This window comes from Colobus angolensis, unplaced genomic scaffold (genome assembly GCF_000951035.1).
Source record: "Colobus angolensis palliatus isolate OR3802 unplaced genomic scaffold, Cang.pa_1.0 Scaffold14, whole genome shotgun sequence".
NCBI classification, from domain to species: Eukaryota; Metazoa; Chordata; class Mammalia; order Primates; family Cercopithecidae; genus Colobus; species Colobus angolensis.
In genome coordinates, this window is record NW_012114488.1 from 16,606,835 (window position 1) to 16,621,234 (window position 14,400).

Sequence of the window (14,400 nt, forward strand, 5' to 3'; positions counted from 1 at the left end):
CTCGCCGCAGGCCAGCGCCACTGCCTCCCGCCTCCCGCCTCCCGCCAGCCTCCCCGCTCCGCCATGTTCGCATTCTGGCCCACTCACAGAAGAGTCGCCTTTCAGGCGTGGCCGCAGTCACTCGCCCTCCGCCGGGCCCTGCTAGGAAAGGAAAGGTGAAGGGAAGGAGGCCGCCAGCCTAGCCCGATCGGGGCCTCGAGGCGCAATGGAGCAGCTGCTCCCCGGTAACACGCCCCGTCCTTTCCCAGGACCCTGGCGCGAAGCGCGGGCGCCGGAGCTCAGCTAGCGCGGTAAGGGAAGCGGCCGAAGGGAGGGGCGGGCCAGCGAGGTCGTAGGTCAGCCCCGGGGCATCACGGGAAGAGAAGGTGGACGTACTCGCCGGGGCCACCTGCGGCTGCGGGGCGGCCTCGTGCGGAGGGATCTGGGCGAAGGCGGCGCGTGATTGGCCGCTTTGTGTTCGCGACGCTCAACCGTGATGCTTCCGCGTGCCGGAGAACCAGGTGGCACCTCAGGAGAGAAGCGGTGGGCGGCGAGCCGCGGGCCTTTATTCTTAGCAGAAGCTCACCTGTAAGTTTTGAGAACTTAGAATCCGATATCCTGCCTCTCTTCAGTCGTGAGGCGCAGCCTCCTGGCCCCTGGGTTCGTTCGTCCTTGACATCTCTGGAGACGCATCGAGGAGCTATTGTTCTCTGGCGTCGGAGGTTGCGCTGTGTCCGGGGCGCTGAGGGCCCCTTGCTAACTCGAACGAGGGGAAGGCGGCCCTGTGAGGTTTAGTGAACCCAATCAAAGAGGTCCTGCAGGTGGAGTAGACTCCCTGAAGCAAGACTGCCATCTGGACCGCCGAGTAAGGGCGGTGTTACCTGGAGAACGTGAAGCAGTCTCTAAACACTTACTAGAGGAGCACGTAGTTCTTTTGATTGGTCTGTCCGTAGCCGGCTTTCTCAGACCTGTTCATCGCCGAAGGAGTGTCTTGTAGTAAGGTGATCTATTAGGGTAAGATTAAAGTACACTCCGGATGGTCATAGTATGTTCCCAGTGAATCAGATCAGTCTGGAGAAAATCTTTGCAACTTGTATCACAAGAGCTGTCAAAAATTGAAAACAAAAAGTCCAAAAGCCAAAGGAGAAAATGGGGAAGGACATGAACAGATGATTCTCAGGAAAAAAAACAGTAATTTTTTATGTTCCATGTAATTCTATGTTCCTCATGAACATAGAAAGTCGCTCCACCTCACTTACAATGGAAATACACATTGAAATTGCCTTTCCTGGTGGGAGTGGAAAAATGGTTCAAGTTCTGTGGGGTACAAAATTACATGTGTTTGTTCTTATACCTTGAAGTTATACTTCTAACCCTAACCTTATTCTGAAGGTACAGCTCCACACATGGAAACAATAGGTACACAACGTTATTGCAGTGCTGTCTGTCATAGCGAAAGTTAAGAATAACCCAAATATCCATTAATAGAGAACTGATTGGGAATGGTGCATCCATACAGTGCAGCCATTAAAAAGATTCCTAAAATAATCGTGTTGCTTTAGAATGAGTCTCAGGTTATATCAAGTATTCACTTAAATGCTTAAGTATATTAAGTATTCACTTTATTCAAAAGCAAAAATAAGCATATATGCTTTTATATATTTACTTAAATATATAAAAAATATTTAATATGAATATTTATATATATATGCTTATTTTGGGGGAGGAATTGGAAGGATATCCTTGAAACTTAAAATAGTTACCTATGAAGAGTGGTGGGAAAGAGTGGAGGGGAGACAAGACTTCTCTGTCTTTGAACTTTTAGTTTTACATAGCCAAAAAGTAAATAAAAAAGAAAACAAAGTAAATCCTAAGGTTGAAAGCAAATAGAAACAAATGAACTTAACTAATACAACTAGAGATACACAGAAAAAATAATTATTCTTTGGGGCTTTTTTTTTTGAGACAGTCTCACTGTGTTGCCCAGGCTTGAGTGCAGTGGTGCAATCTCAGCTCACTGCAACCTCTGCCTCCTGGGTTCAAGCGATTCTCCCACCTCAGCCTCCTGAGTAGCTGGGATTATAGGCATGCGCCACCATCCCCTGCTGATTTTTGTATTTTTAGTAGAGATGGGGTTTCACCATGTTGGCCACGCTGGTCTCAAACTTCTGACCTCAGGTGATCTGCCTGCCTTGGTCTCCCAAAGTGCTGGGATTACAGACGTGAGCCACCACCACTGGCTCCTCCGAGCTTTTGAACACAGTACTCTAGTAGTGTATCTGTGTTGAGATAGTGTAGTCTTTCCTTGTATGCAGGAGATTGGATCTAGGACCTTCTGGGAGCATATACAGAAATCTGCATACTAAGGTCCCAGACCTGAGCATAGGGAAAGTAGGTTCTTTGTATAGGTGTGTTTTGCATCCCACTGTACTTCTGCTTTGTTTTCTTCCTTCCTTCTCTTTCATTTCTTTTTCTTTTCTTTTTTTCTTTCTCTCCCTCTCTTCTTCCCGCCTTCCCTCCCTCCCTCCCTCCCTCTCTCCATCCTTCCCTTTCTTCCTTTCCTTCCCTTGCTTTTCTTTTTTTTTCTTTTTTGAGAATGGGGTCTGACTGCCGTCCAGGCTGGAGTGCAGTGGTATGATCACGGCTCACTACAGCTGTGACTTCCTGGGCTCAAGCAGTCCTCCCATCTCAGCCTCCTGAGTAGCTGGGACCACAGGCATGTGCCACCACATCTAGCTAATTTTTTCCTGTGTTTTTGTAGAGCACTATGTTGCCTAGGCTGGTCTTGAACTCCGGGGCTCAAGTGATCCTCCCACCTAGCCTCCCAAAATGCCAGGATTATAGGTGTGAGTCACCGTCCCTGGCCCCACTGTGTTTGGGTAAAAAAAAAATCCACATATAAGTGGACCCTGGCAGTTCAAACCAGTGTTGTTTAAGGGTCAACTGTGTATCCTAAGGATGAAAAAAGTGCAAAGGAGCTTTCAGCTTCACTGATTTATGATTAATGGTAACATTGTTACTGTGGTTTTGAAACTATGTACTGCATATGGTAGGATAACATAAGTATTTTAATGTTACTGTGTACAAAGACTTGCAGTGTATGAGAAAATGAGATACAAATGCAAGATCAAAGAAGTTCAGAGAAGGGCCAGGTGTCTGATGCCTGTAATCCCAGTACTTTGGTAGGCCAAGGTGGGAAGATCGTAAGAGTCCAGGAGTTTGAGACCAGCCTGGGCAACATAGCGAGACCCGTTTCCATTTTTTAAAAAATTTAAAACAATTTTTAAGAAGTTCATTGATCCTTGGGGGGGAAGAAAACTAATATAAAGAATTTTAAGAAGTTCAGAAAAGAAAAGTCTGTAATATTGAGTTTAAACTGGAGGGCTGGGTGCAGTGGCACACACCTGTAATCCCAGTGCTTTGGGAAGCCAAAGTGGCCTAGGAGTTCAAGACCAGCCTGGGCAACACAGTGAGATCTTGTCTCTACAAAATACAAAATAATAAAATAGCCGGGGGTGGTAGCCTGTGCCTATAGGCCTAGCTACTTGGGAGGCTAAGGCGAGGGGCCCAATTGAGCCCAGGAGTTTAAAGTTACAGTGAGCTGTGATATCACCATTGCACTCCAGCTTGGGCAATAGACCCTATCAAAAAGAAAAAAAGAAAAAGAAAAGAAAGAGGAAAAAAAAGTTAAACTGCAAAAAAAAAAACAGTAATGTTCTAGTTCCGTGGACTGAAAGGGCCTAGAAGCACTAGGGTGACCAGTTGTTCCAGTTTGCCACAGACAGAGGGGTTTTCTCTGGATGCTGGACTTTCAGGTTAAAACTGGAAGAGTCCCAGGTGAACCAGGATGTACGGGCATGGTCACCCTACAGTAACAGCACATCTAACACCCAGATCTTGGTTTCTAAATTCCATTTCCCACTAAAAAGATCCAGAGCTCCTTTGGAGAATTGGCTGATTCCAGCTCTGGGATGGGAAAAGTACAAGATGAGCCAGGTATTTCATTGCACCTGAATGCAAAGGAAGTGCTTAGACCAATGAGGCTATGCCAGCTGTATTTAGGAGAACAAACAAAACTAATCTATAGTGAAAGACAGCAGATCAGTGGTTGACTAGGAGGGGAAGAGAGAAGGAATTGACTGGAAAGGAAAATGGGAGAACTTTTGGGGGTGATGGAAATGTTCTGTGTCATGGTTAACGGGGATGTATACATCTGTCAAAATTCATCAAATCGTGTCACTATAAAGGATACATTTTATTGCAAACCAAATGAGAAAACAAAGTCTGTTGACAACTTGCCGTAGCAAGGGAGTCAGCCACCATCCCTTATGTTTTGGCAGAGGTTCAAAGGCATGCAGAGGAGCGGGAAAGCTTTACAGTGGACAAAAGGAAAGGTTTCACAGGTATGCCTGACTGGAAGCTGGTGGCATGGGGAAGCTGGAAGCTAACTGCAAGTTGGCATCCTATGGGCTTGGTTAAAGGAGGATATTTGGTTTTCTGTGGATGGTCATAAGCTAGAAATGGGGACAAAAATTAGGGAAGCTGTCAATTTTTAATTAAGTCCTGGCCATTTTGAGCTGATTGTCATAGAAGTTATTATTTAGCTTCCTGGATTGCTACCAGAGATAGCAATCCAGAGATACCAGAGATGGAGTCTGATTTCCTACAAGTCTGGTTGATAGTAGGTTTGGCTTTCAGGCTGGGAGGACAGCACTTATGGTAGATAAGTGGTTGGTTTACTGGGCTAGTTGTTGCAGGTAATGGGTCAGAATTCTGCTTTTACGTATATTCTGGCCATTTTCCATTTGTATTTTCAGTCTCTCAAAAATAAATTTTAGAGACATGGGAGGCAGCTTGAAGGATCTCCCACAGGCCAAATTTAGGGCAGTTTTAGCGTCAAAAAGAAAATGAATACATTTGATTGCAAATACTAAATAAATAAAAATCTGCTCTCTAGTACAGAGAAGAGAGAATAAGAAGAGGGAAAAATAGTTTCCCTCAGTAGTATCTATTACATCAATTTGATACTCTGAAAATTAGTTATTAAAGGGACATAGCATTTACCCTGTTTGTTTTTTGTTTCATTTGTTTTTGTTTTTAAGACAGAGTCTTGCTCTGTCATCCAGACTGGAGTGCAGTGGCACGAACATGGCTCACTGTAGCCTTGACCTCCTGGGCTCAAATGATCCTCCTTCCTCCTCAGAAGCTGGGACTACAGGTGCTCACCACCATACCTGGCTAAGTGTTTTTGCTTTTTTTTTGTTTTTTTAGAGATGGGGTCTTGCTATGTTGCCCAGGCTGGTATTGAACTCCTGGGCTCAAGTGTTGCTCCCACCTCAACCTCCCAAAGCGTTGGGAGTACAGGCATGAGCCACCGCTCCCAACCTACCCTGTTTTTTTTTGTTGTTTTTTGTTTTTTTAAATGAAGAATGTGGTTTATCCCCAGTTGATGAGGAAAAACTCTACTATAGGATGCCAGCTAATAAGTATAGAATAAAATATAGAACTAGAAAATAACCATGATGGAAACCTTAATGAAATAATTGACTCAGACAAGGACTATCAATGGACTTTAAAACCTTTAGATGAAAGACTGCTGGGAAATGCCATCAAAGTATCATTCTACAGGCTACTTACCTAATTGTAAAAGAAATTACAGGCTGGGTGACACCTGTAATCCCGGCACTTTGGGAGGCCGAGGCAGGCAGATCACGAGGTCAGAAGTTCAAGACCAACCTGGCCAACGTAGGTGAAACCCCCATCTCTACTAAAAATACAAAAAAAAAAAAAAAAAGCCGCAGTGGCTCACGCCTGTAATCCCAGCACTTTGGGAGGCCAAGGCAGGCGGATCACCTGACGTTGGGAGTTTGAGACCAGCCTGACCAACATGGAGAAACCCCATCTCTACTAAAAATACAAAATTAGCCGGGCGTGGTGGCGCATGCCTATACTCCCAGCTACTACTCAGGAGGCTGAGGCAGGAGAATCGCTTGAACTTGGGAGGCGGAGGTTGTGGTGAGCCAAGATCGTGCCATTGCACTCCAGCCTGGGCAACGAGAGAGCAAAACTCCACCAAACAAACAAACAAACAAACAAATAAATAAATAAATAAATAAATAGGCTGGGCGCAGTGGCTGCCTGTGGTCCCAGCACTTTGGGAGGCTGAGGTGGACAGATCATGAGGTCAGGAGATTGAGACCATCCTGGCTAACACTGTGAAACCCCGTCTCTACTAAAAGTACAAAAAATTAGCTAGGCGTGATGGCTGGTGCCTGTGGTCCCGGCTACTCGGAAGGCTGAGGCCGGAGAATGGCGTGAACCCGGGAAGCAGAGCTTGCAGCGAGCCAAGATTGTGACACTGCACTCCAGCCTAGGTGACAGAGGGAGACTCCGTCTCAAAAAATAAATAAATAAATAAATAAATAGTAACTTTAAATAAAAATACAAAAAAAAATAGTTGGGTGCAGTGGCATGCGCCTGTAGTTCCAGCTCCTCGGGAGGCTGAGGCAGGAGAATCACTTGAACCCAGGAGCGGAGGTTGCACTACAGCCTGGGTGACCCAGCAAGACTCTCAAAAAAAAAAAAAAAAAAGGTTAAAATACACCTGTATAGTGGAGCCATCTGGTGGTCACCATTTGAACCAACCCATCAAATTTAGTATCAGTAATAGTGGGACAACCTCCAGTTTACAGAAAATACAAGAGAAAGGGTTGTCGTGCAAACCTAATAGTAATAGCAAAGATAATTATTCTAAAAAAGAGTCATAAGACTATAAGCAATAAATATTGAGCAGCTGAGTTAGGCATACTATAGTCTCAGTTTCAATGTCTAACCAGCTTCAAGTGACCATTTCAAATGAAATGTCAGTACATGATGAAAGTTACTTACAAACATCCATTTCTTGGGTTTGTGCTACTGTTCAATGAGTGCCTAATGAGGGCAGTACCACTAACTCCTGCACAACACTGAAATCAACTAGAGCTTTGCTTTACCTTGGTGCAATTTTTGGGAAAATGAGAAACCACTTTCCCATACACACACAAAGTTATTTACATATTACTGTATTAAAAAGTACATACAGGCTGGGCATGGTGGCTCACGCCTGTAATCCCAACACTCTAGGAGGCTGAGGTAGGCGGATCATTTGAGGTCAAGAGTTCATGACCAGCCTGGCCAACATGGTGAAACTGGGTCTCTACTAAATATATATACACATATATTTACATTTTTTTAATAAAATGGAAAATCTCTAGTATAGGATGCCAGCTAATCAGTATAGAATAAAATATAGAATTAGAAAATAACCATGATATAAACCAATTGACTGAGACAAGGACTGTCAATGGACTTTAAAACCTTTAGATGAAAGATTGCTGGGAAATGCCATCAAAGTATCATTCTACAGGCTACATATATATATATGTATACACACACACACACACACACACACACACACACAAAATTAGCCAGACATGGTGACGGGCGCCTGTAATCCCAGCTACTCAGGAGACTGAGACAGGAGATTTGCTTGAACCCGGGAGGCAGAGGTTGCAATGAGCTGAGATGGTGCCACTGCACTCCAGCGTGGGAGACAGAGCATCCCCCCCCATGCCCCCCCCCAAAAAAAACAACAACAAGGCTGGGCATCGTTCTCACACCTGTAATCCCAGCCTTTGGGAGGCCAAGGTGGGTGGATCACTTGAGGTCAGGAGTTCGAGACCAGCCTGGCCAACATGTTGAAACCCTGTCTCTACTAAAAAAATACAAAAATTAGCCGGGTGTGGTGGTGCACACCTGTAATCCCAACTACTCGGGAGGCCGAGGCAGGAGAATCTCTAGAACCCAGGAAACGGAGGTTTCAGTGAGCTGAGATCGCGTGACCACACTCCAACCTGGGGGACAGAACAAGACTCTGTCTCAAAAAACAAAACAAAACATAATACTGAGTTAGATTGAGATTAAGTGAATTGGCCACTTCTTTGCCATAAGCCTAATACTTAGCCTATAACTTTTTTTTTTTTTTGAGAAAAGGTCTTGCTCTGTTGCCCAGGCTGAAGTGAGGTAGCACGATCTTGGCTCACTGCAGACTCCGCCTCCTTTGCTCAGGTGATCCTCCTGTCTCAGCCTCTCTGGTAGCTTGGACCACAGGCGCAAGCCACCTCTCCCTATCTGGGCTCACTACAACCTCTGCCTCCTTGGTTCAAACGATTTTCCCACCTCAGCCTCCTGAGTAGCTGGGATTACAGGCACGTGCCACCATGCTCAGCTACAGACATGGGTAGAGACGTAGTAGAGACAGAGTTTCACCATGTTGGCCAGGCCGGTCTTGAGCTCCTGACCTCATGATCCACCCGCCTCGGCCTCCCAAAGTGCTGGGATTGCAGGCGTGGGCCACCGCACCAGCTGACTTCCCTTATCTCTTATGTGGTGAAAACAGGAAAAGAGCTCTATGAGATCCCTTTTATAAAGGCACTGATCTCATTCCTGAAGGCCCTACCTTCATGACGTAATCACCTTCCAAGGGCCTCACCACCTACCTCCACGTTAGGGATTAAGATTTCAACATGAATTTTGGGTGGATGCAAACATTCCGTCTATTGCAGAAGTACAGAGGAAAAAAAAATTTTGCAGTAAGTCTAGCTTTTGGTATTGGCACCCAGAAATCCAGGGATCCTGGAGAGATCAGAGTTGTTGGTTAAAAACATTAATGTTAATCCACAGTGCTCTCAAGAGCTCACATCTGGTGTGACTATGACCATATCATGCTGGTTCACTAGTTAGTACCTCTGCTGGGTCCATTCTTTCTGTCTGGAATGCTCTTTCTACTCTTCTATGCCAGGTTATCTCCTATTCACCGTTAGCGATTAGCCTAAGAAACATTATTTATTTACCTTAGTTTGTGTCAAGCTTAGAGATTTGTGGTTTTACAGATAAGGAAGGCAAACCAAACTTCCTAGTCTTCTTTTTCTAGTCTAGCGGATTTTACACTGACTTATAAGATTTTACTGTGAGCAGCAATGCAGCATATCAGCCCAATGTATCTTTCAGATTTAGTGAACATTTAGATTTTTTAAATTATAATTAAAGCTAATAATGTTTAGTCTTCATTTTCTCTGCAGACGACAAAGACTTCTGATATTCAAAGTTTTTTTAAAAAAAAATTAAGTAGATTGTTATAATTTTTACTAGGCTATTATTAAAATATTATTTCAGAAATTCATATGTTGATGAGATATCTGCGTTCCCGTGTATGTTGCAGCACCATTCACAATAGTCAAGATAAAGATTCAGCCTAAGTGTCCATCAACAGATGAATGGATAAGGAAAATGTGGTATATATGGCCAGGCATGGTGGCTCATTTCTGTAATCCCAGCACTTTAGGAGGCTGAAGTGGGAGAATTGCTCAAGGAGGGTTTGAGACCAGCCTGGGCAACAAAGTAAGACCCCATCTCTACAAAAAAAAAAAAAAATTAGCCAGGCATGGTGGTGTGTGCCTATAGTCCCAGCTACTTGGGATGCTGAGGTGAGATTTCATGAGCCCAGGAGTTCAAGGCTGTAGTGAGCTATGAATGCACGTCTGCATTCCAGCCTGGGTGACAGAGGGGAGAGACCCTATCCCAGAAAGAAAGATAAAAAGAAAAAGAAAATGTATGTATATATATATATACACATACATATCCATGTATATATGTAAGAATACTATTTAGCCACAGGAAGACATTATATTAAGTGAAATAAGCCAAACACAGAAAGAGAAATACTGCATGTTCTCACTGATATGTGAAAGCTAAAAAAGTTGATCTCATAGAAGTAGAGAGTAGAATAGTGGTTACTAGAGGCTGGAAAGGATGGGGGTAGGGAGGGGACAGCCAGAGGTTATTAACAGATACAAGAGTACAGCTAGATGGGAGGAATAAGTGCTAGTGTTCTACAACACTATAGGGGAACTATAATAACCAGTAATTTATTGTATATTTTCAAAAGGAGCAGATTTTGAGTATTTTCAAACAAAGAAATAATAGGTATTTGAAGTGATAGATGTGCCAATGACCCTTTGATCACTACACATTGTATACATGTATGGAAACATCACAGTATACTCCAGAATATGTACAGTTACTATGTGTCCATTAAAAATAACAGTATGACTATAAATTATTTTATAAATAATTTTATACTCTGTCTCTAATTCTAAAATAATAATAGTAAAAAAATAAATATAGAATTAGGCTTTAAACATTCTGAACTCCTTGGTGGGAATGAGGAGCATCCGTTAGTCAACAGAGGTAACAGGGGTATGGGTAACTCAGAGTCAGTTATTCTTGGAAACAGGCTTGTCCAGCTACTGGAAAAAAGTCCCTTCATTAGGAAAAATAAAGGCACACTTTGCATGTAATTTCCCTGTCCTGATCCCTGTAATTCTTTCCTGGTTGCCCATTCGGTACAAATAACAGCAGCTTTCTGAAAAGGATTTAGCATGCCAGAATGACTAGGCGTTGCTGTACTCCTTCCAACATCCCAGTACACACTACTGGGAGCCATGTTCCTCCTGTTGCACAATCTAGGAACTTCTAAATTGTGTTTGAGTCATAGTGTCTTCAGGCCAGGAGATGAATTACGGCTGTTGTAAGCCAGTGTTTCTCAACAAGTGTGCTGTTGTTTTTGGACAAGACAATTTGTGTGTGTGTGAAAAGTATTTTGTGGACATTTAGCATCCCTAGACCAACCCACTAGATACCAATAGCACCTCTCTGTTTATGTGACAACTGAAAGTGTCCCTTTCTATATTTTCAATACTGCCCCCTCCCGTCATACCCTTGATGAGAACCCCTAGTCTAAGGTAAGCATGGCTATCATGGTCTTTACCAAATAGTGATTGATGGTGCTCAGTCTTCTTGCAGGCAGAGTTGGCCAGTTGAGCAGTTCTGACTGGGATCAGAGGAAATCTCTCGGGGTTTCTGAGAAAAATTTTCCTTCCTGAGAAGAGAGAGGCACACGAGGTGAAATGTTTTCCCCCTCCCTCCCTTCCTTGTCTCTTACTAGGCTGTGAGAGGCTGTGATGCTTGCACCTATAGAAACCATCTTATGACGATGAGGCAACAAGTTGGAAAATGAAAGCAGGCTGCTGGGAATTCCGAGTCAAGAATGGAAAGTCCCTGGATCCTGGATGACCCTGTTAATCTTCCAAACTCACCAAGGGACTGCCAGTTCTTGGGCTTTTTGTTAGGTAAAACAGATATGTCCTTATATTTAAAACCCTGTTCATCAGGATTCCTGTTACCCATAGCCAAACACATTCTAACTTAGTTAGAGAGGAAGGGCATTTATATGATAAACAAGTGAAATAAAATGGAGAGGTGCCAGCAAAACTAGGTTTTTCTGTGACACTTTGCTTTATTGTTGTTTTTACATTATGATGTACATAGCCCTTGTTTTATAATTTAATAAAGCAAAAATTTAGAAGTCATTATTCATTTCCAGAAAACCAAACTTTTATAAGACAAAAAGCAGCTACAATAAAAATATAAGGGTCTTGAAGCATTTTATTTTCAGAACTTTTTTTTTTTTTCTTGAGACAGGGTCTAACTCTGTTACCCAGACTGGAGTCAGGTCGTGTGATCTCGGTTCACTGCAGCCTTCACCTTCTGGGCTTAAGCGACACTCCCACCTTAGTCCCCCAAGTAGCTGGGACTACAGGTGTGAACTACCACACCCAGCTCATTTTTGCATTTTTTGTGGAGACAGGAGTCTCACTCTGTTGCCCAGGCTGGTCTCAAACTCCTGGGCTTACCTCCCAAAGTGTTGAGATTACAGGCGTGAGCCACCATGTCTGGCCTATTTTCAGAACTTTTCAAAATGCTATTCTGTTTGCCTCTGATGCTTGCTAATTATGTTTAACCTTATGGATGCAACAGTAAGATCCTGTTTGGTCGAACACTCAGTCAAATCTCTTCAGTTTTTGAAAGGACAGTTTTTTGTTCCCCACAAATTAAAGACCCACTAGAACAGGAGACAGTCCATTCAAAAACTACCTGCCTGTTGACAAACTGCAAATCCGTACTTCTGCCAGAGGAATTCTGCCTTAAGCAATGGTTCTACTGTGGACCACATTGACTGCCTGTTAGACTTGTTTTTGTTGCTCTTCCCTGTCTTTGTTAACCTCTAAATAGTTTTCTCCCAGTGCTACTGACAATCCAGGTCTTCAGCTTTTCTTGTCAACTAACAGTGGCCCCCTAGTTGGTCCTCTGCCACCCATCTTTGCTTCCCATCAAAACTGTCTCCGACACAACAAGCCTTTTCTAAGCACAATTCTGGGAGATTTCCACTCCTGGGAAAATGGAGTAGACATACTTTACCATGTTCCTCTCACCAAGTACGGCTAAAAATCCTAAGTATTATATGTAAAACAAGCAGAAGAAGCCTAAAAGGCAAACTGGCTATGGACTTCAGGATCCAAGGACTGACACAGGAGTGACTTCCTGTGTTTTGTTTTTGCTTCATATAGCCCAGAAGCCAGCAATCTGTAAACATCAACAAGCACATACCAAAAACAGCCCCCTGCAAAAGCCTTTATGTGTAACTAAAGGTCCAGGAAAGGAGGCAGTCTACCAAGACAGAAAACCTTTAGACAGTTACTGCTCTACTCCAGTCAGACCACAGAGAAGAATCTGTAACCTACTCTCATCCACTCAAGCAAAGGCTCCTGATGAAAATGCCAGTGGGCTGTGATGTGACTAATTAGGCAGGACACCAGGGTAGGCTTACCATAATCTGGGCACACAGAATTGCAGTCATTTGGCACACCTTTTCAGCAAAGTGAAAAACAGGAATTGCTTTATAGTACTGTGGGAAAGAGCACCGCCTGGCGATGAAACAAGAGCAAAACATCTAGAGGCTGTGCTGCTGAGCCTGGGAGTGAAGTAGGGAATGTATAATCAGGAGAAGGGACTGATGTAATGTGCTGGTCTGTTCCCGATGGAAGCTAGGCTCATCTTCCCTAAGAGGGAAGAATCAGTATGTAATGTGTCAACCAGTGCGGGACTCAGGGAAGTCCAAGGTCATCAGGTTTCTGGAGGGGAAAAAGAATAGAGGAAAAGGTATAGGCAGAGAAAGAGATGGGGAATGATGTTTCTTTGGTCCTCACAACCCAACATCTAGGGAAGTGAGGGCCTGCATTAGTCTTGTGTGACAGATGGGACAGCAGAGGCACAGAGAAGTTAGATGGCAGCACAGATAAGAGGTAAAGCTGGTGTACTCATGTGATCACTTGCTAATGTGAGCATAAGTAGTTCTGGTTGTCATCTCACTATAGCCCATTTGAAGGCAGAAGGAGGAAAATTGCCCACTACACCAAAATTGCATTCAGCCAAACTTGCCACCAAGAGGTGAACAGTCGCCACGATGCTGAGCACGGAAGGCAGGGAGGGGTTCGTGGTGAAGGTCAGGGGCCTACCCTGGTCCTGCTCAGCCGATGAAGTGATGCACTTCCCTGATTGCAAAATACAAAATGGCACATCAATACTTGTTTCATCTACATCAGAGAAGGCAGACCAAGTGGTGAGGCATTTGTTGAACTTGAATCTGCAGATGAAGCGAAATTGGCTTTGAAGACAGAGGAACTATGGGACACAGATACGCTGAAGTATTCAAATCTAACAGTGTTGAAATGGATTGGGTATTGAAGCACACAGGTCTGAATAGCCCTGATACTGCCAGTGATGGCTTCGTCTGGCTTAGTGGACTTCCGTTTGGCGGTAGCAAGGAAGAGATTGTTCATTTATTTTCAGGGTTGGAAATTGTGCCAAATGGATTAACACTGCGAGTGGACTTTCAGGGGAAGCCTTTTTGCAGTTTGCTTCGCAGGAGATAGCTGAGAAGGCCTTGAAGAAACACAGGCAAAGAACAGGGCACAGGTACATTGAAATCTTCTAGAATAGCCAAGAAGTTCAAACCTACTATGATCCCCCTCACAAGCTCATGGCTGTGCAGTGGCCAGGTCCCAATGATAGGCCAGGGGCTAGCCGAGGATATAATAGCATTGGCAGAGGAGCTGGGTTTGAAAGGATGAGGCAGGGTCCCTATGGTGGAGGGTATAGAGGCTATGACGACTATCGTGGCTGTAATGATGGATGTGGCTGTAGGTCTGATAGATTTGGAAAAGACTGCATTTACTATTTTTCAGGAATGTCTGATCGTAGATATGGAGATGGTGGGTCCAGTTTCCAGAGCACCACAGGGCACTGTGTACACACTAGGGGGTTACCTTACAGAGCCACTGAGAATGATATAATTTCTGTTCACCTCTTAACCCCATGAGAGTACATATTTGAAATTGGACTCAATGACAGAGTTTACTGGTAGTGCAGATGTTGAGTTTGCTGCTCACGAAAATGCTGTCTCAGCTATGGCAAAAGACAAAG

At 44.0% G+C, this 14,400-nt stretch overlaps 3 protein-coding genes and 1 pseudogene across 5 annotated transcripts in view; 2 read left to right on the forward strand and 2 right to left on the reverse strand.

Annotated features, from left to right (window-relative positions):
• Positions 1–955, reverse strand: part of LOC105506815 — a 1,845-nt gene extending 890 nt beyond the window's left edge. The window contains exons 1-2 of the mRNA XM_011935095.1: positions 894–955; positions 372–735 (exon numbers count right to left, since the gene is read on the reverse strand). Of these exons, the coding sequence (XP_011790485.1) occupies positions 372–735; positions 894–955 (426 nt within the window). The remainder of the gene's footprint in view (positions 1–371; positions 736–893) is intronic.
• WTAP (Wilms tumor 1 associated protein) overlaps positions 1–11,022 on the reverse strand; it is a 40,775-nt gene extending 29,753 nt beyond the window's left edge. For 2 of the 3 annotated variants that reach the window (XM_011935007.1, XM_011935009.1), the window contains exon 1: positions 88–1,304. The gene's annotated coding sequence lies outside the window, so the exon portion shown is untranslated. Of the gene's footprint in view, positions 1–87; positions 1,305–10,846 lie in introns of those variants that run through there. The other variant, XM_011935008.1, reaches the window with a different exon arrangement.
• The window catches only part of SOD2 (superoxide dismutase 2, mitochondrial), a 43,407-nt gene continuing 29,487 nt past the window's right edge, over positions 481–14,400 (forward strand). The window contains exon 1 of the mRNA XM_011935005.1: positions 481–567. The gene's annotated coding sequence lies outside the window, so the exon portion shown is untranslated. The remainder of the gene's footprint in view (positions 568–14,400) is intronic.
• On the forward strand, positions 13,382–14,396 carry LOC105506816 (annotated as a pseudogene).